General features: G+C 43.2%; 1 protein-coding gene across 1 annotated transcript in view; it reads right to left on the bottom strand.

The window, feature by feature from the left end:
* Positions 1 to 20473, bottom strand: part of gli3 (GLI family zinc finger 3) — a 94568-nt gene that overhangs the window by 14169 nt on the left and 59926 nt on the right. Inside the window, exons 5-8 of the mRNA XM_026179958.2 lie at positions 10760 to 10965; positions 7810 to 7971; positions 3613 to 3814; positions 1751 to 1970 (exon numbers count right to left, since the gene is read on the bottom strand). Coding sequence (XP_026035743.2) covers positions 1751 to 1970; positions 3613 to 3814; positions 7810 to 7971; positions 10760 to 10965 — 790 coding nt within the window. The remainder of the gene's footprint in view (positions 1 to 1750; positions 1971 to 3612; positions 3815 to 7809; positions 7972 to 10759; positions 10966 to 20473) is intronic.

Raw genomic sequence — 20473 nt, 5'->3', positions numbered from 1 at the left:
AGAGAAATGAGGAATCGTGGCTTTCTAGAAGTCAGTCTTGAAGTCTTGAGGAAGTAAAACGGGGGGGAGAGGAGGGGGGAGCCTGAGGTTTGTCATATTACACAACAACTGGACTGAAAATCAGTACAAACAGGTTTTATGTAATTTTTTTGTTCAAATCATTGCTATTATGTATGGAAGAGATTTAACAAATGGTTCAGTATCTACAGCCATCTGTAAAACACAGTGGCAGCTCTGTCTGTATTTCAATCAGTGGTGTTAGGGAGCAGGAATTATGCCTGTCAGTATGACAATAATGCTAAACACACTGAGAGTGCAGTGAAGCATACCTGAATAGAAAAACACCTGGCGAAACACTATCAGTCATGGATTGGCCTCCCCAGAGCCCAAACCTCAACATTACTGTGAAATTATCTCATCAGAGAACAGAACAAGAGGCATCCACCATCCAAAGAAGAGCCTTGAATTACTTTCCAGAAGCCTGAAGAACTACTCCTGAAGACTACTTAAAGAAATCACAATAAAGCTTGCTAAAGTGAGCTCAGGCTGTGTCGAAGGATAAAAGCTCATTAGAATTGTATAAATCGTGTTCTTGCCTGGAATACTCTATTTCCATGTGTGTTTGCATATATATTTAGTTAAATAATTGCACCTATTTACCATTTTCTTAGCAAAACAAAGAAAATGAGGGGGGGCTGGCTTAAGACTTTTGCACAGTACTGTATATTTTTCCATTTCCTCATATATATTTTTTTGTTTTATTCTTTATGGTATTATTAAAAATGTATGCGATGCTTATAAGTCAATCAGTCATTTACTTAATCAGCCTGAAAAAAAAAAAACAACCGTGGTTGAACCTTAACGATTCCTGCAAGTCCCAGACAAGAGCTTTAACCGAGCTAATGAAAAGCAATGCAATTCAGTGTATCACATTAGCTACCCTAATCATTGCAATTAAAAAAAAACACATGAACCAATTCAACCAATGAATGACCTGACTTTGGCCCTGGCTTAAATATGCCCTAGAGGGAATTCTTGTTACATATCAAGCTAGAAGAAATAAAAGAATTAACAAAGAGTTTTTAAACTTCTGGTGGAAAAAAACAGGCAAGTTCTTCTTTGACTTTCTATTCCTGAAAATGTTTTTTCCCATAATTTGGAGTGTTTTACAGAACTCTCCGTTCTCTCAGTCTCCTCAGCATTTGTCCAATATTTGATATTCAGCTGTGGCCTCAAAGCAATATTCTGTTGACTCTAGCAAAAGGGAAAAGGCAATTTTGGTGTGCCCGATTTGAATGAGGCCTCATTTGTGATAACATAAAATTCGAGGCATGGGACACAGCAGGGAGGATGGGTAATAAACACTGAATATTCACTTCAAATGCAGGCCCGCACATACAGTAAGGGCTGAGGAATGAGAGGAAAAAGTCCCTTTGGATCCATCCATCCATGTCAATATTCCCTCTCTATATTCTTGTTCTCTCTCTAGTGATTAATGGAGTCAGCAGTGGGATTCTATGCTAACAAGCCCCTTGTTGTTTGCTGCAGGCGGGTTCTGGGCCACGCTCGGCAGTCTAAAAACAAGAGACAACACAAGTAGGAGGAAACTCCCAGGAGAGGCACACATGGAGGGGGGGATCCTGCCTATACCACCTTAGCTCGCTGCATTTCCCTCAGATGTGGCTGGCATAGACGCTGCTATCTATTACCTGCAATGATGAATCGCAGAGGCACTAGCCATCGCTCTCACCTGCGAGGAGTCGTTGGAGATGACTGAGCGCTCGCTGGCACTGAGTCCAGATGGTGGGATGCCAGGCATGGGTCGCTGGGTGGCAAAGGCTGGTGTTGGGTGGATGAGAGGTGGACTGTGGCCAAAGGCAGAGCCAACAATGCCCGGCTGACGGCCCATCAGCTGCTGGTGCACATGCAAAGCCACCGGGGTCGGAGGGTAGGCGAAACTTAATGCTGGGCTGGAGAGAGCACGGGGAAACAAAAAAATCCTCACTAAACTACTTCACTAAAAAAATCAGCTGTAAAAGAAATGAGGCACAAAAGGGGGAAAGATAGTGAGTAAATGGATTGTTCTGGATAGCGCCTCAATCCCTGAGGACAATCTGACAGGAGACGGTGCGGTAATGCTGGAACCACAGGACCGTCGACAAATCCCTGCCAATGAATGTTCAGCTTGTTAACACAGTGAATTATCATGTGGTCTGTGTAAGGCAGTATGTCATTCTTCCACCAGGCAAATGATACACACGATAAATAATCTGAGGTGTATCTTATAGCCATGTAAATTATTTTTTATCTACTGCAGCAGAGTTAGTTTTTTTCCCCTCTGTAGCTTCTTAACCTGCAACCTGAGCTAACTTTTTGTGGATGATAAAAATGCCAGAAGCGACCCAGAACCTCTCCTGGGGTCTGTATAACCACGGACGGACCTCCAAATCAACACAGATCTGTGTGGCTCCGAGCACAGGCCTCCATTCATCCTGCGCTCTGACGCTTTGCTCTCGCTGCGACCCATATTTCTGCTGATCTTATTACGAGCCGAGTGGAAATCAATGAGCCGAGACACATTTGGGGGCCCATCCGCTTGTCATATCACTCATCAGTCTGTTGGCTTTGGTTATTTGGGCCCTGACACTTGGACAGTGGCTGAGTGTGCAGCGTGATTGATCAGGCTCTTCTTACAGATTGCTGATCAATGGCTGTGGGTGGGGCGATGGATCTTTCCTTTTCCCTTCTCTACTCTGCTCTTTCACTTCCCTTTGCTAGTCTCGTTACAGAGGCGTGATGTATGTGATGTTTCCGTGAGGTGCACCGGATGACTGACACGAGCCGCCGGGGAGGCAGGCTGACTGGCTGGCTGGGAGATCGTCACCCACGCGGGGCCTTGACATGGACGATACGTACACACTTATTTCCCCACCACCCCACACTTCTGGTACACTTTTGTTGTACACACTGATCCTATTGAACTTTATGGAGTTTTACTATGAGCATCGATGGCATCGGAAACACCACGTACAGCATTAATCCTCCCCCTGGGGAGAGTCAGCTGTTCCATCCATTCATTCATTATTGACACATGTTAGTTCCAGAATGACCACCTTGAAAGAACCAAATGCACAAAGCCCTTCTTCAAAAGTGACTCACAACTGAGTGATTTACTTTTAAAGTAATGGTCAAAATCTTTAGTCCCTATTATGGGTCAATCCCACAATTCCTTTCATGGGAGTCAATCAATGTAGGCCAAGAGTATAGTAGCTTGTCTACTAGTTTGATCCCTCCTAACTGCATGTCGAAGTATCCTTGGGTAAGATACTGAACCCTGAGTCAGCCCAATGCATCTATCAGAGTTTGAATGTTGGGTTAAAATAGGGGAAAAGCACTTGTGAATCGGGCTTGTATGAAAGCACTTTGTGTGTTACAACTGAATAGAAAAGCACTATAACTTCCACTTGTCCTTAATTAGACTTCCCTTTCCTCTTCACCATCCACATTGTCCACACAAATACACACAATACAAAGATATCAGACCATTCAAAATTCTAATAACAAATAAAACGATTAATCAGGAGCCATAAGAACATTCAGGGCAGTTTTTACCTGATGGCCCCAGCCGAGAGGTGACCGTAAGAGCCGCTGGTAGACGAGCTGGAGCGGGAATTGTTGAGCATGGTGACGAGGGAGTTGGGCGAGTTGCGGATCATGGTCTGCAGGTCAAAGCTGTGCTCAGAGAGGGGTGAGATGGGCAGAGGGCGTTTCCTGCTGGGTCGCGACGGAAGCCTCGGGCTCGGGAAACGAGAGCCTGCGGGGGATGAGGAAAGAGGTGGAGATTGAGCGCCAAGTATCTGGGTTTAGAAAGACCGGTACACTTAAAAATACACCCATATCCGAGCATCAGTTAAACTCTGAAAATGTTTGAAATGAAACGAGCATTTGCTGGTTTTTACACTTTTTTTTGCATCCAAACTCTAACCTAATCTAACCCCAACAGATGACATTTTTGTCAATCATCAGACAAAAGGCTCATCTGAACGAGTATTCGGCTGTCACTTGATGCACTGCTTGCATTTCATCTATGAGAAAACATGCCTTTTATGTTGGAGAAATGCTCCGACTGTGTATGGTAATATTTAATCAAGTCCAATTTGACTCGTTATTCAAATGCAATCAGTGTTGACTGGAAATACGAAAAAGGGGGTTTGAAAAGGTAAAAGGCGGAAACGGCGCAACCATTCTCTGCGCACATACAATGAGCCACGGGTAGAGATTAAAACATGACTTTTGTTGTCTTTTCACATGGAGATGTCACAAACAAGACAGAGAAAAACAGGGGGAGATGGAAGGAGGGGGAGAAAAAAAAAGCGCTGAGGGGATGTCGTGCTTTGTGCGTGAACTGACACAATGACTTTGTGACTCAAGATTTGGAAATAAAACATTTTGAGTTATTTTATAAAGGCAAACAAAACCAGCTTAGGCAGCCCCGATAACCCCCCTCCATATTTACGTCCCCCACAATCCATCCATCTCCCAAATGTAAATGCTCCATCTCTCGTTTGACACATCCAGCGATTACAGAACGCTCCATTCACATGGTAATCACAGTGTGTGTGTGTGTGTGTGTGTGTGCGCGTGTGTGTGTGTGGATGCTGCTCCAGTGGCAGCAGTGGTGTTCTGGCAAACACAGGCCACGTAAGGAGAGCAACGCTGCCTTAATAATGTCACTGTATGGAAAAGCCATCTTTTTTATGTGTTTCTGACGGGGGTCCTTCACATTGTTAAACACAGCGAGGAACACCGCATGGCACATCTGATTTTGCACAACTTTGCGCGTCCTAAATTTGACACCAGCTGACACTCCACGCAAGCAAGAGCGGCGAGCAAGAGGGAAAGCGTCTACTTGTGGTGAATTAGGTGAAGGGGTGGGTGGTGGTGTTTGGTGGTGGTGGGGGGGAATACAGCTGATGAGATGGGTCTGTGTCCCAACACTGCAAAATCTCATGGGAGTGGTATTTATTAATGCACAGCCCAAATGATAAATCAGCCAACCGGGGAAGACCGAGACAGAAACATGCTGGCTCGTTGCGGGACTGTCCCTCTAATTTCCTCTTGATTTATGGACGGGATGGCTGGTTAGTTGCCCCGTCATTAATTCTCACGGCCAGAGAGGGTTCAGACGGGCAAGACTGACTGGCGGTGGAAATAAAACGTGGCTCCGAAGCTGTGCTTGAACCGTCTCGAACACACCTGAGGGCCACATGAGAGGGATTTTATGAATATAGACTTTTTAGTGTGATATAAACTTGATTTTAGAGATCCAAGGACGCTGATATAAACGAGTAATCTGGTCAAAATCTCTTTGTTTGTGAACAGCTGTTTGCTAAAACTACATTTTTACTTTATATTTTCTCCATCATTTCTCATAAATAAGCGGTATATTAATATTTAATACACAGTTTACAGTAAACAGTAATGTAGCTTTAGACAGCTAGAGTGTAAAGGACATTAAAAGGTTTAATAATTTTCACCGCGTCAGACATCATAACTTTTTCTAAGATGTATTTTATATTTAAAAAGCTGTTTTCATTGTTATTCATCTGTTTACACACACGTTTCCACTTAAAGGTGCCTATTGGAGAGTTATAGCAGTAATATAACAGTAAATATGTTTGTATGCTTACAGCTACCTTTTAATGTATTATTAATATTTATGAAATGTTTATACTGCTTATGAATTCCAAACAGGAAGTCTTAACGTGCTACCATATAATTAATAGCTACAATTAATCAGGTTACATAAAACAGCTCTGGTGTTAAAAATGCTAAAATGCTGCTAAAAGCAAGCCTGTTTATAAGAAAAACAGCCAGCTGTTAGTGGAGAATAGCAAGGAGATTAAAGTCAGCTAATAAAGACCACAAATAAAGACTTTATGGCAGTGTAGACTTTAGTTTTAGTAATCTATGAGAGCTATGGTGCTAATTAGGCAGTATGAGCATAGACAATAGCCCATTAGAGCACAAACAGGCAGGACAGGCCCATTGTTTCATTAGCAGAGCGCTCTCTGAAGGTAATTAAACTGATTTGAAATTGACTAAAATAGCTGCAGTGTCGTACTAGCCCAGATTATCAGCGAAAGCCTCTTGACAGACGCCGCTCTTTGTATGTGTTTTTTTTTTTCTCTGAAATCCAACCAAAGCTTTAAAGTGTTAATATTTCAGGCGCAGGAACACACATTGTTGAAACATGATGAGTTATTACCAGCAATGATCACAGGCGATTTTTTTTAAAAGTGAGGAGCGCCGCATCTCTACTTAAATTTGGCCCTAATTGTTTTGTTTCAGTCTATTAATCTTAAAAAGTGACACAGAAGAAAGGATTTCTGCAGTGATGAATGGTGGGACATTCCAATTCCCACTTAATAGCAATTAATTTTCTGATACCCGCACAAGTTTGGCTAGTTTTAATTAGTTTGTTCTGAGGAATCGGGGGGAACTTCACCCCGGATTTCCATGAAAGCGGCGTCTGACTGACTAAATACATTCTCATCAAAGGGAACGGGGTGAGGCTGTCCGACCTTTCTAAGATTCAGTGTGCATTTAATTTCCTATTTACACTTTAAAATAACTCATTAGCATAAGTCCTCTGCACACAGACCTGAGCCGAACACATTAAGACAATAGCTCATTTAAATCATGTCAGAGGAAAAAGTTGCAGATACCTCCTCGCCGTGGTTGATCTATATATAGTACAAGATAGGTGAATTATGAAAGTGCAGTTTTAAGGGTTGAATTCCCACTGGGGCCACTCATGCTTAAATGTGCAGGTATGTAGGGATGAATGTGGTAGGCGTCTATTCACTTACGTTGTAAATGTCCAGTTTTGGTGCCTAGTACAGTTGACATATAATTCCCAATAAACTCAGAGCCACTGTAAATCACAGAGGTTATACTCTTAATATCAATAAGGAGTCTTTGAACTTTTACTTTTATCTGCTGGTTTAGTGTTTTAATCGCTAAGAATGGAAACCGCCTCAGCACCATTGGTAACACCTGCTTTAAAATCCTGGTGGTCGGGCAGAGAGATTTAGATAAAGAACAATTATTAAAAACATTATTAACCACCCTGATTATGTTCTGTCATCTGAGTTTAGTAAGCTGTTCCCACCAGTACCCCAGTGCAGAACAAATAGACACTTAAAATCCTTCATTTCCTCCGCTTTTAGATCACTTACCTCTAGATTAACCTTTAGATTTTTTAAATCATTTTTAATGTCTTTGTCAATCTGTCTGTTTATTTTATGTATTTTTTCATGTATTTTACTATTTATTGCAATTTTATCTCTTGACTTCATTCTTTGTTGATCTGTGCCTTCAAGTGCAACACTGTAGGTGACTAGAGTTTAGTGTGATTGTGTGAGTAGGTTGTGTGGATGAAGTACAAAGCTGCCCCTTTTGGGGGGAGTCTGAGTGATATTCAGTGGTGTAAAACCTTTCACTTTTTAACTATATTTAATCAGGGTTTTAACTTTGTGAACTGCAAAGCAGATAAAATGTGCTTAAGTGGATGAATAAAAGCCAAAAAAGAAAAAGCTGTCTATATTATTGACTATTTTTTATAATGAAAGTTCATGAAATCCAGTATTTCTTATGGACGCAAAACAACAAAAAAAAAAGAGATCAAACAAGTTTTGGATGTATGTAATGGGGAATGTGTGTGAGGCAGTGTTTTAGTGTAATCCTAGAATTATTAGATATTTATTTGTTGTTTTATATATGAGACACCTCTGAGCGCACACTTACTGTCGATCGCCTGCAGATACTCCATGTGCAGGGCGCTGGCACTGCTAGCCCCAGCGGCGGATGCCACTGACGGTAGGAGGTCAGACGTGTAAGGGCTGCGGTGGCCCGCCAGCAGAGCCATCTGGTGGTAGTACTCAGCTGTGGTCAGACCTGTGTGAGGGGCTGGAGGAGAAGAAAACAAAGTAACCAAAACATAAACTGATCTGCACCCACGGAAGAAACACTTAAAAGAAAAAAAAAAGGCTGGGTAGAGGCGGAAGAGGAAAAGAGAGAGATGCAAAAGGAAGGGGAAAAATTATTAGCGAGTTAGAAAAACATGACAGGCTGAGCACCTGCACTGCGTTTTAAGTCTGCATTCATTTACATTAGATGATAATCAGCTCAGCAGAACAGTAATGAGCACATTAGCAACACCATCAAGTTTAGCAAAACAGCTGCACAGGGAGCATCACCTGAAGTGGGGAGCCTCACTGGGGATTACCGGATGCTTGCTCAGAGATTACAGTGAGTGTGCATTAGTGTTTGATTGATGCATTCGTGTTGTGAACACCAGAACCGATCGCCTTACAATACAATGCAGTTTTTAAACAGCCTTCGCTCTTCGTGCCGATCACCCGGAGAAAGGGCATGAGCGTGTACATGAATATATATATTTACTGTATGTGTGTGTGGTAAGATTATGTGGGCTGGTGCATCCTTTGCCAAACACGGCGCTTGTGCTGTGCGCATGGGGGCTGCAGATGCAGATATGCAACCTGCTCCTCGACTCTGCACATTTAAACTCTGCAGGAAACAAAAGGCCTAAATCTGCCCAGATAGATCTGCGTGCTACAATGTCTCTCTTTTTCAAGTCATTCCCTTAGTTATAGAGTACTGTAAGTCCTTGAACCATAGCCTAAAAATAAACATCTGGTGGTGGGCTTCCGTATGCAAATATTCTAAGAAAGAGAGAGGAAAAGACTAACACTGTGGTTTTGGATGCAAATATGGAATCGGTTCAGACCACTGAGTGCTGCAGATCTTTTTTTCTCCCCCAATTGAAGAAATAAAGAGAAAATAAATAAAGAAAGAGTGTATGAGGAGATTTCCTCTTAAGGCTGGCCTGTATGCCTGCAGAACACATCCATGATTGGTTAAATGAATGGCAGAAAAAAATTCTAAATTAATTCGATCTGGCTTTTATGTCTTCAGTGGAAGGGGGGAGTTTCTTAATTGTCTCCAGTGTTCCGCCTTAGCTTTGCTTTTGCATTCAACCATAATGTGTCCCATTCAGGAGCCGTGCGCAGAAAAGAGCTTTGCAGAATTTCTAAATCAGAAACGCTGGCATCCGAGTGCGATCCTCGGGGCAAAATGGGGGAGTGGGGGAAGGCTGTCGGTGTGGCACTCAATGTAGGGAAGGCAGAGACATGCCTCAGGACTCCGTGAGCCACCGGGTGCTCCAGCATAACAATAGGAACAGGGGCGAGCCTAACTCTGAACTCGGTCTCATATAGAAAAGAGAGAAATATTGAAGGCGGGAGGGGGGCACAAAAAAAGAGATGTGAAAGCAAATGTGTGGCAGCAAGAGGGTGGCACTAAATCCCACCCACTTTAAATCTCCATTAGATTCTGTTAATTAATTCATCATTATTCAAATGTACTTTTTGCTGGGAAAAAAAAAATCTTTGCATATTGAAGGAGGCTCCCTGTAAGCGCGGTGATATACTAACAACACAAAAGCTGATGGGTTAATTAATCACCGGATTGATTAAAGGAGTAATTAGGTGCCTCATTCACAATTCACAGCATTATGGAGTGAAAAGGGGATCATGTGGTAGGTTGGAGAAACTATTTTGATTTAAAGCAATCCGAGACCGGCGCACATTATTTTGCGGTAATGGAAAATTGGAGGGTAGAGAGTCGGAGCTTCGGTATATCGCTCTAGTGCACGAAAAGGAGCAAGGGGGGGAGGGGGGGGGGACTCTTGGTCGTTACTTAGTCACAGCTTTCAACAGACCTGGATGAGAAGAGGTCGAATGAACGGGTGCAGAGGAAATGTCCCAGCTATTTGCCATTTCAGAAATACACTTCAGTGCAAGGTTGTGGGCTAAAGTGGGTCTCTGCTGCTGCTGAAGTACCAAAAGGCTGATGGCTGAGAAGGTGAGGGCCATAAATGATTATTGGGACATTTGGAGCTCTATGAGGTGAATGTAGATGTTTGGCAAATAAGATCTTACATAAAAATAAAAGATATTGTTTTTTTTAATTAAAATATGACCAAAATCATGATGAAAATAACTCAATATGTTTATTATTAATTTAAAAAGTTTTGTTCTTTCTCTAAGTTGCTAAGACTTATTTCATATATTTATAAAATAAGGTATAAAATAAATGAACTGCTACACATCAGATCAATTGACTTCCCAATTAAAATCCATATTAAGATGTAAAATTGCTCTCAGTAGGATGCGATACGAATCACCCCCCTTTACACCACCAAACTGTGAACTTGAGCCCGACCCTCCCTCCGTGTGCACGGTGTAACTGTACGTGACCCTGCCGCTCACTGATGCATCCTCCAGAGGTCTCCGACATGACTCACAGATCAAAAGGATTAGCCTCCCTCCAATCTGAGCCCCCACCCACACGGATGGCGCTACACTCATAATACTCCCATCTACCCGCTCCCCTCACTCAGATAGCATCTCGCCAACCCCTGGGTCTTAATAGAGATGGATCTGGTTGCCTCTCACCTGACCTCTTTTGATCTCGAACAGGAATTAAACGGATACACACAACCGAGATTCCCCCTAATAGCAATCGAACCTCCGTAATCAATTCCAGCCGTTATTTTTAAGGGTCTTCTGAGGCCTTATCACCCTCTGCTGGGGTTGTGTGCAGCTGAGTGTGTGAGTGTGCACGCGTCATGCGTTGTGTGTGCGTGTATCAGTTTATGTTTCATTCTACTCACCATCTGCAGGGCTGAGGCCCCGGGTGGCTGACAGAACGGAGATGGAGGGGCTGCTGTGGAGAGAGCGGATGTAGTCCATGTATGGGTTGATGTAGGGGTGTGGATGGTGGAAGGGCGACTCAGCCCCCACAGACGGGTTCCGCTGGGGCGAGATCCGGATGAGGGAGATGTCGGAGAAAGCTGGACTGCCCGCCAGAGCAGGAGGCCTGCAGAGAAGAAAATATTAAGATAACATGACACATATGATACAAGCTCAAATCACAGGTTTTCACTAAAGGCGTCACATAAAGGGGGGTGGTATCGTGCTTTTCTTTATTTTCTGGCATTTGAACGCTCTTAGAGGGGTTCCAGTGATACAATAAGGGATGAAGTAGTCGCTTAGTATGATGTAATAATGAGGAAATATCATTAAACTGTTGATCTTAGCCACAAATCTCTGGCCATCTGCACAGAAACCTGCACCCACCAACCTGCTTTAAAAAACATCTGTTTATGAGGGGCAGCCAATCAGATTAAAAGCTGACTTAAAATGAGAAGAACAAGGTTGAGATGAATACGGATTATTTGAAACTGTGACTCATGCAAAGCTACTCAAGAACCAAAGTATGGAGCTAGAAATTTCGGCATATTTTTTTTTTCTTTACAGGAAATTTTTTTGAATAAGAAAAAATATATGTGTAGAAAGGAATATTAAAAACACACTGTTTAACAAATGTTTATCATTTTTTTAATATATATTTATATATATTTGAAAAGTCACATATAAACTTGATATTACAAAACTGAATGAAAAAATAAAAATAAACTAAAGGAGGCTTTCTGTAAAGAATTGAGTTGAATTGAATTTATTTATTTTTATTATTTCTTATATTTTTGGGGCTATCCTGGTACGTATTACTTATTTTACTCTTTTTTGTGCACAGTGCTTTGTGACCGTTTGTCTGTAAAAAGCATTTAATAAGTAAACAACTTATTTTTCTTTTGGTATTTTTAACCTGATCTAAAAAGTTCAGCAGAAATTAGTCAGCTGTTAATTTGATGGATATATGGAGCTGATATTAACAGCAAATGGGGGGGAAGTAAAAAGCCTTCTTTTTATGTATCTATAAATAAAAGTAATATTTAAAAAAAAAATATTTATTTAAAAATTAAATTTAAAAATTAATAAAATTAAGAACATTTTTTCTTCTTGGGAGTGATTTCTTTAAAGTGGCCCTAATATCTCTTCAATCTTTGACTTATAAATGAACTTACTTCAATATTGCTGTCACAGACTCCCTCTATCTGACACCATTTAGAGACCAGTTAGCCCATTAAAGCCAACATGTGTACAAGAATAAGATCTTTTGATTCCACTATGTTGTCATTTTTGAGTAAATTAAACATAAATAAGTCAGTTTCGCCACAGTTGAACCAGGGACATTAGGCTTGTTTCAGCCTGAACATCCAGATGTTAATTCGATTGGCAGACTGGCAGTGGCGAGACCAAACAAATAGACTGTGACACTATCTCTCTCCCTCCATCTGCAAAGCAGAGAGGAGAGTGCTGCATTCCAACTGCTCCCTACGCAGACATTTCCTCAGATCAAAGGCAGCTTTCACCACTGCGTCTTAATCAGAGGGAAACGTTAGACCGAGCTCACCGCTAGCCAGGGCCAGACAAGCAACGCTGCGCCGCAACGCTACATTGCTCAGATGGCTTCGAACTTGGCTTGGAGATGAAACCGTGTACAGAATTGCACATGACGGATACAATTTTGTACAAAATCCACTGGCAAGTCTCATACAAATTCTCATTCTTTAAATAGAAAATGTGAGCGCTATCAAGCTTCACTTTATCAGAAACCTTTACTATCAAATTTCTCTTTTCTGCGAGATGTGAAATAAAGTTGAGAACAATCAGGAAAACTTCTTAGCAGCAGAGTTTGAGATTAACTAATTTGTGCCCACTTCTTATAATTGGTTAGGAGCGCCTGGAAACTTCATAATGATGGCCTACACCACAAAGGCCTTCCCCTGAGGATGTGGAGAAAGCCCCATATCAGGCAGACATTAACGGGCTAAAAGATTAGACTGAATTAGCCCCTCTGCTTCTCTGGGGCTCCCCGATGGACTGGTCTACTGTGACAAAAGACCCCAGGAGTAGGAAAGGATGAGCGAAAAGAGGGAGAGGAAAAAGTCTGGCCCAACGTTTGTTTCGCAGTGACCTTGAGCAAGGCCAGAGGGAGTGGAACAGCCCAATTACGACCTCTGCCCCATCCCCTGTTCCCCTCCTGGCCCCTTCGTCCCTCCACTTCACAGCCCCCCTAATGAAAGAGCTCAGGCCAGGGTCAATAATGAGCACTGAGGAGTGGAAACGACACACACACCCACTGAGGAGCAGACCCAGAAACACACAGTCACACGTGAACTTCTTCATCTTCAGAAGCCTTTCTGTAATTAGACCAAAAAGGGGCTATGGGGCAATTTTAAAGGCCTGCACTGCGGTCGACAGTGTGACAACATGTCTCGCGACGCTGAAGCAGGTGGACGGGAAAAAGACGCCGGCGCTCTCCGGAGGAAGAAGAGAAATCCTGAGCAAAACCTTTTCTGTTTGAAGTGCGCAAAGGTGGCGACTTTCAGGCTCATACCTGACATTGCAACACAAACGGTCGTGGAATTTTTCTCCACCTCCACATGATTGGTGTCTTTTTGCACGTCAGCTGGAAGAAATCTCCTCCTCGCCGAGAAAGCCATCGTGAGAGCAAACGGGCACTTCAAAACAGGTGTGCGAACGAAAGAACGTGCTCACGATAAGCAAGTCATGTGCCCCCACGCCACCATCATATGCCTCATTTGCAGAGATCACAACATAGCTGCAGGGTGATGTTTGCTTTCTTGTCACATGGCAGACCTTGAAGCTCGTACACGTACGCACTCGGGGGAAATATGTAGCACGGGGGAAACTGAAAAAACCTGCTCTGTCAGTCATTAAAGAAGAGAAACGGACATGCAAACACACATTTTTAACCATTACCTGCAAAAAAAGGCATTTGGTTAGCAGCAAAGTAAGCACAACTAATATCTCTGGAAGCATTTTTCACATTTTCTGTGTTGAAATAAAAACCCAGGAGGAAGAGCAGAGGAATTTCATGGCCTGTTTGAGGGAAGCCAGACATCCACTCTGGCTGCCACGACACTGATTAAACCTGTCATGTGTTGGCTGCGTCCCCGTACGCCGGCCTAAGCTAAATGCCTCTACCTTTACTTAGTTTTTTCCAATTAATTAAAAATAAGATCAGAGCAATCGCCTGAATGGCCGGAATACTGGTGGGAAAATCGTGACAAATGGAAGAGATGACTGTGAACAGTAGTCTCAGGGAGGGGAAGGAGGGAGTATGTGAACATATGACCTATGAATTTGGGAGGGAAGGGTGGACAGGGAAGAGTTAGGGCAGAGGGGGAGTTGGACAAGGAGGGAAGGGGGGGAAAAAAGACGTCTCAAGGGGTCCGCAGCCAGGTGTGAGGGGATTTAAGGAGGACAGCGGAGAGATTGATAGTTCTGAGGAGGTTCGGCGCGTCTTTAAAAGAAAATGCAAGCGAGTGGCCGATCCTCCGTGCTCAGCTGCTCTCTGTAGGGCCGTGATCATCTCAGCATCTGCCAGCATGCATTAATCAACATGACAAAAGGAAGCAGTCTGACAATGTGCAGCGTGTGTTTGCAGGAATGTTCGCCCTGTGTGTGCGCTAATGTGAGAGTAGGTGTGTGGGTGCGGAGAAGTAGCGTCTCGGATACACCTGATTTGAGATTTACATCAAAGTTGTCCTGCAGGGTTTTACATACTTCTTCTTAGAAGAGAAAAACTTCACTCTTCTGCATCCTTCACAGGTTTATAAATTCCTATTAACCCTTAAAGAAGACGTCCTGCAAAACGGGCAAAAGGAAAGCCTGAGCTCCTGACATATGGAAGCTATTTCCTTTCACGTGGCCTTTCTTAAACCAGCCAGCTCCTCTTTAAGGCATCGCATGTTTACACGGGGCGGTCTGTGGATTTTAAACTGTCGTCTTATTTCACCCAATGAATATACACTTGCCAAGTGTAAATATGTCCCCAAAAGATTTTGAGTTTTTGTAGAGTGGGAGTGTCGAGACCTTGAATCTTTGTTTGGAACAAGATTATATCAACACTAATAATTTTTTTTTTTTTGGAGTGGGGAGAAAGCGACAGAAACATGCATTTGCGGTGAAGGCTGATGACTTCACTTAGGCACACAAGGTATCATTGTGGTGCAGCAGCCTGACCTGGTGGTATTGACATAGCGGTGTGCTAAAATAGGAACCGGGCTCTGTAAAATACTTTTAGCTCAAGCATGAAATCGTTGCGCATGAAAGAAAAAAAGATGAACATTTCTTCATGTGTTCTTTGGTGACCAGCACAGGAAATTGGCGAGTCCAAATCCAATAACCCAACAACTGTATTCATGGACCTTCAAATTTTCATCTGTGAGCTGCCAGTCTACTCCCACAGAGAGTCGCGAAAGAAAAAAAAAGGCACTGAAGCCAGCAGTCATGACCCTGCCGAATTGAGAGGAAGTCTTACTAAAACCAGTCTGTACACTGCAACGGTTCATGAGTGCTGGAAAATGTAGCTTTTCCATGACACAGGCCAACAATTACATTGATTCGATGTCACATTTACAGGGGAACTAATGAATATGAAATAGCATAGATGCATCTCATGTTCACACTTAACTACTGCCTGTAGCTGCAGCTATGAATAATAGTATACTGTAGCTAGCTGTAGCTCAGGAGGTAGTGCAGGTCACCCACTAATTGGTAGGTTTGTGGTGCTGATCCAATCTGTATGCAAAAGTGTCCTTGGGCACGATACTGAATCCCAAGTTGCTTCAAAGTGTGAAAGTGTGAATGTCTATAGATAGAAAGCACTTAACCATAGAAAAAGTGCTTGTATGTATGTGGGCAAAGTATCAAAGTGCTACATAAGAACCAGTCCATTTAGCATTTAGCTATTATTACATATACATTACATATTATTACATAGTCCGGTGTCATTAACTTGATAACAAGGTTTTTTCTTCTCTCTTTACACTCGTAAATGCAAATTATAAGCAGCCAAGTGCGTGGAAGAAGCTCAAGCTAAAGTTAGTGATGGCTAATGCTCTAGACTTGTAGACAATCAGTATTAGGGGCAACAAAGGACTGCAGTTCCCTATAAGAACACTTGGTGGGCTGGCTCCAAAAGTCAGTACATTCCCACACACTCACCTGCTAAAATGTCCACTTCTAGACATCTTCTAAACATTTTAGCTGTAGCCTAACTGTAGCCTTTTTAATGAGTATGCTAACTTTCATAGGGATGCTATGGTTAGCAGCTTCGCCTCACACAATAGAAGGCAACTGGTTCAAATCCCAGCTGACGCCATTCTGTGAGGATGTGAGGTAGATAAAGTGCTACATGAATGAGTATAATACATTTCTTTTTTTAAAGATAGGTGCTTTGTTTAATTATGTTAACAGTATCTGTAGCAGTTTAGTATGATAGTATGTAGTATGCTAATAGATAGCAGCTACCTTGGTCTGTGCTATTGCTAGCACTACACTGGCTCCAAAAACCCCTGACTGTGATTACTCTAAGCACCTGATTGATGGTAAGATGGGAAAATATTGCTTTAATATGTTATAAGGATGGAACTTTATTCACCATATATCAAAACCTGAGCATGTTTCCTATCCATATGCTCCCCTACTGTCAAGGAGTGCTGCCGCAGTCAGTCTGAACAAGGCCTAACCCATCACAAAGGTCTCTGTGATTCTATTATTTTCTCTGTTTGACACAAAAACATTGCAGTACTGTGAACTGACAGTTTTTTGTTCTCTCTTTTTTTTTTTTTGCTAACAATATTTAGTAGCAGATGGATGATTTAGTAACAGAACACTGCACAGGACTTCATATTAGTGAAAAATAAAGAAGCAGTTTACACACACGTGGCCACAAGGGGCTGAGTGAGGTGGGAACTGAGAGTTTTAGAGGGAATTGGGATCTGTCAGGTGTCAGTACCTCTCCTGACCGAGGCTGACAGCATCACATGCCCACCTCCCCCCCTCAAACCTCACCTCAATCTCACCACCTCATAGAAGCCGGCACTCCCACCCCCCTCACCCCACCCACTCTCAACCCTCTAACCCACCCAGCCACGGCACAGCACTGCCACCGCTCTGAAAGCCTAAACCAGAGAGGTGGAAGAGAGAGGCTCCTGACAGCGGAAACACAAGCACTTTAAAGCTCCAAACCCTTTCACTGAGATCAAAGGGCCATAGGAACTGAGCCAGCTGAGACCCAAGGAGAGAGGAGAGGGAGCTGAGACAAGGGGAGAGAGAGAAGACAGAAAGAGACTGAGAGACACAAACAGAGGAAAGAGAATTCAGGGGTTCCTTCATTAAGACTTCATTAAGACCTGCAGCTAACACACATTCCAGTGCAAACTGGACTCCCTCTTCCACAGCAATCCTTCATGGCCTTTGTGACAAACCATTTTTCTTGGGATGACGAACAGAATAATAAAAAGAATTTTCTCCACACTGCGCCAGTAAGAGTCGTGCAGTGTTTTGTCTTAACTTTATTCTATTGGTGCCTTTTAGGCAAATATCTGAGAAAAAAAGGGCTTTTTATGCAGTAAATTTTACTAACACCCCTTCAAAGAAATGTGTTCTCCACTTTTTTTGCTTTTGAAATGCTCATTATTATCTTAATTGCCCCATATTAAAGAGAAGGACCTGTACAGGTTGTATCCCACCTTTTCCTCTATGGTTGCAGTAATAGACTCCTTTAACCCCAATGACCATGAACAGGATAAGCAGTCAAGAAGATTAATTGCTGGAAATAACAGTCGTATGCAGTGTATGGATGCACCTAAGCTCCAGACTGGTCACCTCGTCAAATGTTGAAGTTTAGAAACTTCAAAAATCAAATGAGTGATTCATCAAATAAGGCTGAAAAACTCATTCTTTGGCCTTTACTGTCAGCACCATCTAATCTGAATTTCCTCGTTGCAGTCCAGCAGCAGTGTCTGCTTTAAGCTTTTCTTCTGGGCAATGCAGGCGGCAGAGCTAGCAGGGTATGGTGAGGTTGCCAGGCATTCGGGGTAAATATGTTCCCCGAACGCTGCGAGGGCTCTGCGTGACCCTCAGACATCAAAGGCCTGGGTGGGTCCGAGGGGTGGGAAGGATTTCTATTCATGGTCACATCAAGCAGGATTCCCTCTCTGCGGGATACCTCTGGGGGCGTGCCAGACATTCCCATACACTGCGTCGTCAGTTCACACATACTCTCTGTGCAGTTCAATTCCCAGCAGTCTCCTTCAATCCCCCCCAACTCCTACAAGTGTGCGTTACAGTCACATTCACACGCAAGCAGAAGATACACACTCGTTCTGCCAGAACGGCATATAACTCATCTCTGTGAGCACGTATCACTCCACGCCGCTGGAGCGGTAAGACATGTTTATTAGCAGGAGTCAGAGAGTGTGACAGGGTTGAGTCATAACACACGGGTCCAGGTGTCAGCGGCTCTGGTTGAATCTGCCACCTCTGTGAACTCCAGAGGAGTCATGAACCTTAAAAGTTGAGTCACACGTGAAAAATGCTTCTTGTTCGAGATCAAGGCGAAATGCTCAGAAAGAAAGGGACTGGGCTTTATCGAGAAAAAACAAAAACACAAGACAGATTCAAATCTTCTCACCACTCGTGCTGGTTTCAAAATGTGACTGAAAACAGTCGTCGTTTTTGAAAAGTTTATATTTGGCTTTGCCACGCAGCAGGGTTGGTTTTTTTGTGTTTGCTTTGTGTTTTTTTATTTTGTTCACAGGCAGTTTTAAAGCCTTTTTTTTTTTTCAACGAACTGCAATTAAACGTAATTTCAGCCATCGCGATAAGAACGTCTACCAAAACGAATCAACTAAGTATACGGCGAGAAAATGAAAACATGAAAGTGAAATTGCACAAAATGAGCCAGGCCTTTTTTCCTGTAATTTCAAGGGGGCTGGAATCAGGGAACAAACATGAGCTCAGGGGAAAAAAACAAGAAAAAAAAGAGGATTTTCTTGTTTCTTTTTGGTCGTCTCCCATGCTTGATTTTGCTCTTTTACAAGTAGAACACCTTCATCTCTGTGCGCAACCAATTACGTACTTGATTGCTGTTTTTTTCCCCTGCTTTTCTCTTTTTTTTCAAAGCGAGAGAGTGAGTACAGGTGGAATTAGCTCTCAGTCAGTGTTTTGAGTTCCTCTGGCATGCCTCGGGCAAGAGTGAAGACAGGAGGGGGACTCCTGGGTGTTAAAGTGTTAAACTTCTGAAAACATGGAGGAAACACATCTACCTTTCTTTTCCCTCTCAAGCCGTGTCTCGATGGCCCCGATGCCTTTACACAGAAACTCAGCTGACGCCTGCAGCTAAACAGGGTTCAGGGTTCCACACCCCATCGCCCTAGCTACCCGACGAGTCAGGTAATGAGCATGCGTGCCTGCGTGTACGGCCCACAGGTGAGGGGCGGTGTTGGAGAATGAGTGTGGCCCAGGGGCTGCGAGGAGCCTCGTGGATCCGTGAGACAGCTCCGCACGATCCCCTCGCAATTCGACACGTCACACTGGGCTGCCGAAATGAGCAGCCGCACGGATGGGCCTGAGCAAATCACAAACAATACACAGCGCTACAAGACAGCAGAGACACACTGCTGGAGATGGTTAATCCTTCAGACAGAGATCTGAGGTAGAACAACAGAAAAAAAAAAGGTGGGGGTCAGGAGGATGAGGAAGGGAGGGAAAGCCGAGACACAGAGGAAGAAGAGGAAGAAGCAGAGCGGGAGCATCAGGTAAGAGACAGAAATATGTGTTTCCTCCTTGGCACTAAAAATCTCCTTTTCAGAGCGAAATCCATCACGTTTTCCTAATACATACTTCATGCAGAGGAAGGGAGAGAAAAGAAAAGCCGGACAGAAGAAAGGCAAGCGCTGGTGGGAAAGTGAACAGACACAGCCTACTTTATTCTGCCCATTTCATCCATCTTGTTGGGCTAATAAAATGTCAAGTGGAGTTCCTTGATATTTAATCATGAAGGGGCCGAATGCGTGGCGGTGCCAAGCGCAGGCTCGATGAAGCTTTGGGAAGCTTAAACACAGACCTGAGGAAATTTTGGATAAACCCAAAGAGAGGGAGGACGTTTCACAAACCTCGCTACCCAAATGAAGCAAAACTGTTAAGAAATAGGAGATCCTAATAAGGGAAACTTTTTTTTACTTCCTTTGGCTCCAGGAACAAGTTTCCCAGCTTTACTCCATCCCCTTGAAAAAAAGTTAATTCCTAATTTAGTCAAATCGGTCAGAGAAATGATGAAAATGTGACAAAAAAAGAAGAAAAAAAACCTTGCTCTGTCTTATAAGCACCCTGCAGCTGCGTGCATGACTCTGCATATTTGCGAGCAGCTCCCGCCGGACACTCGCCATGAAAACATAAATAAATAAATGAAAGAACTTCACAAGCTGACGCCCTCTCAAAGAAAAGAGAGGCACCATGGGAGACAGAAATAGCAACGGGCTTCTCTTTTGACCCGCGTTGCAAACTGCACTATTAGAGGAAACCATCCTATCGGGCTATCAGATGTAATGGACGCCACATCTGATAAGGGAGATAAGGAAGGGCTGAGAGAAAAGAAATCGCTTTAT

Source organism: Astatotilapia calliptera, chromosome 9 (genome assembly GCF_964374335.1).
Source record: "Astatotilapia calliptera chromosome 9, fAstCal68.1, whole genome shotgun sequence".
NCBI classification, from domain to species: domain Eukaryota; kingdom Metazoa; phylum Chordata; class Actinopteri; order Cichliformes; family Cichlidae; genus Astatotilapia; species Astatotilapia calliptera.
Note: the sequence above shows the minus strand (reverse complement) of the source record. Positions and strands in the feature narration are given on the sequence as shown.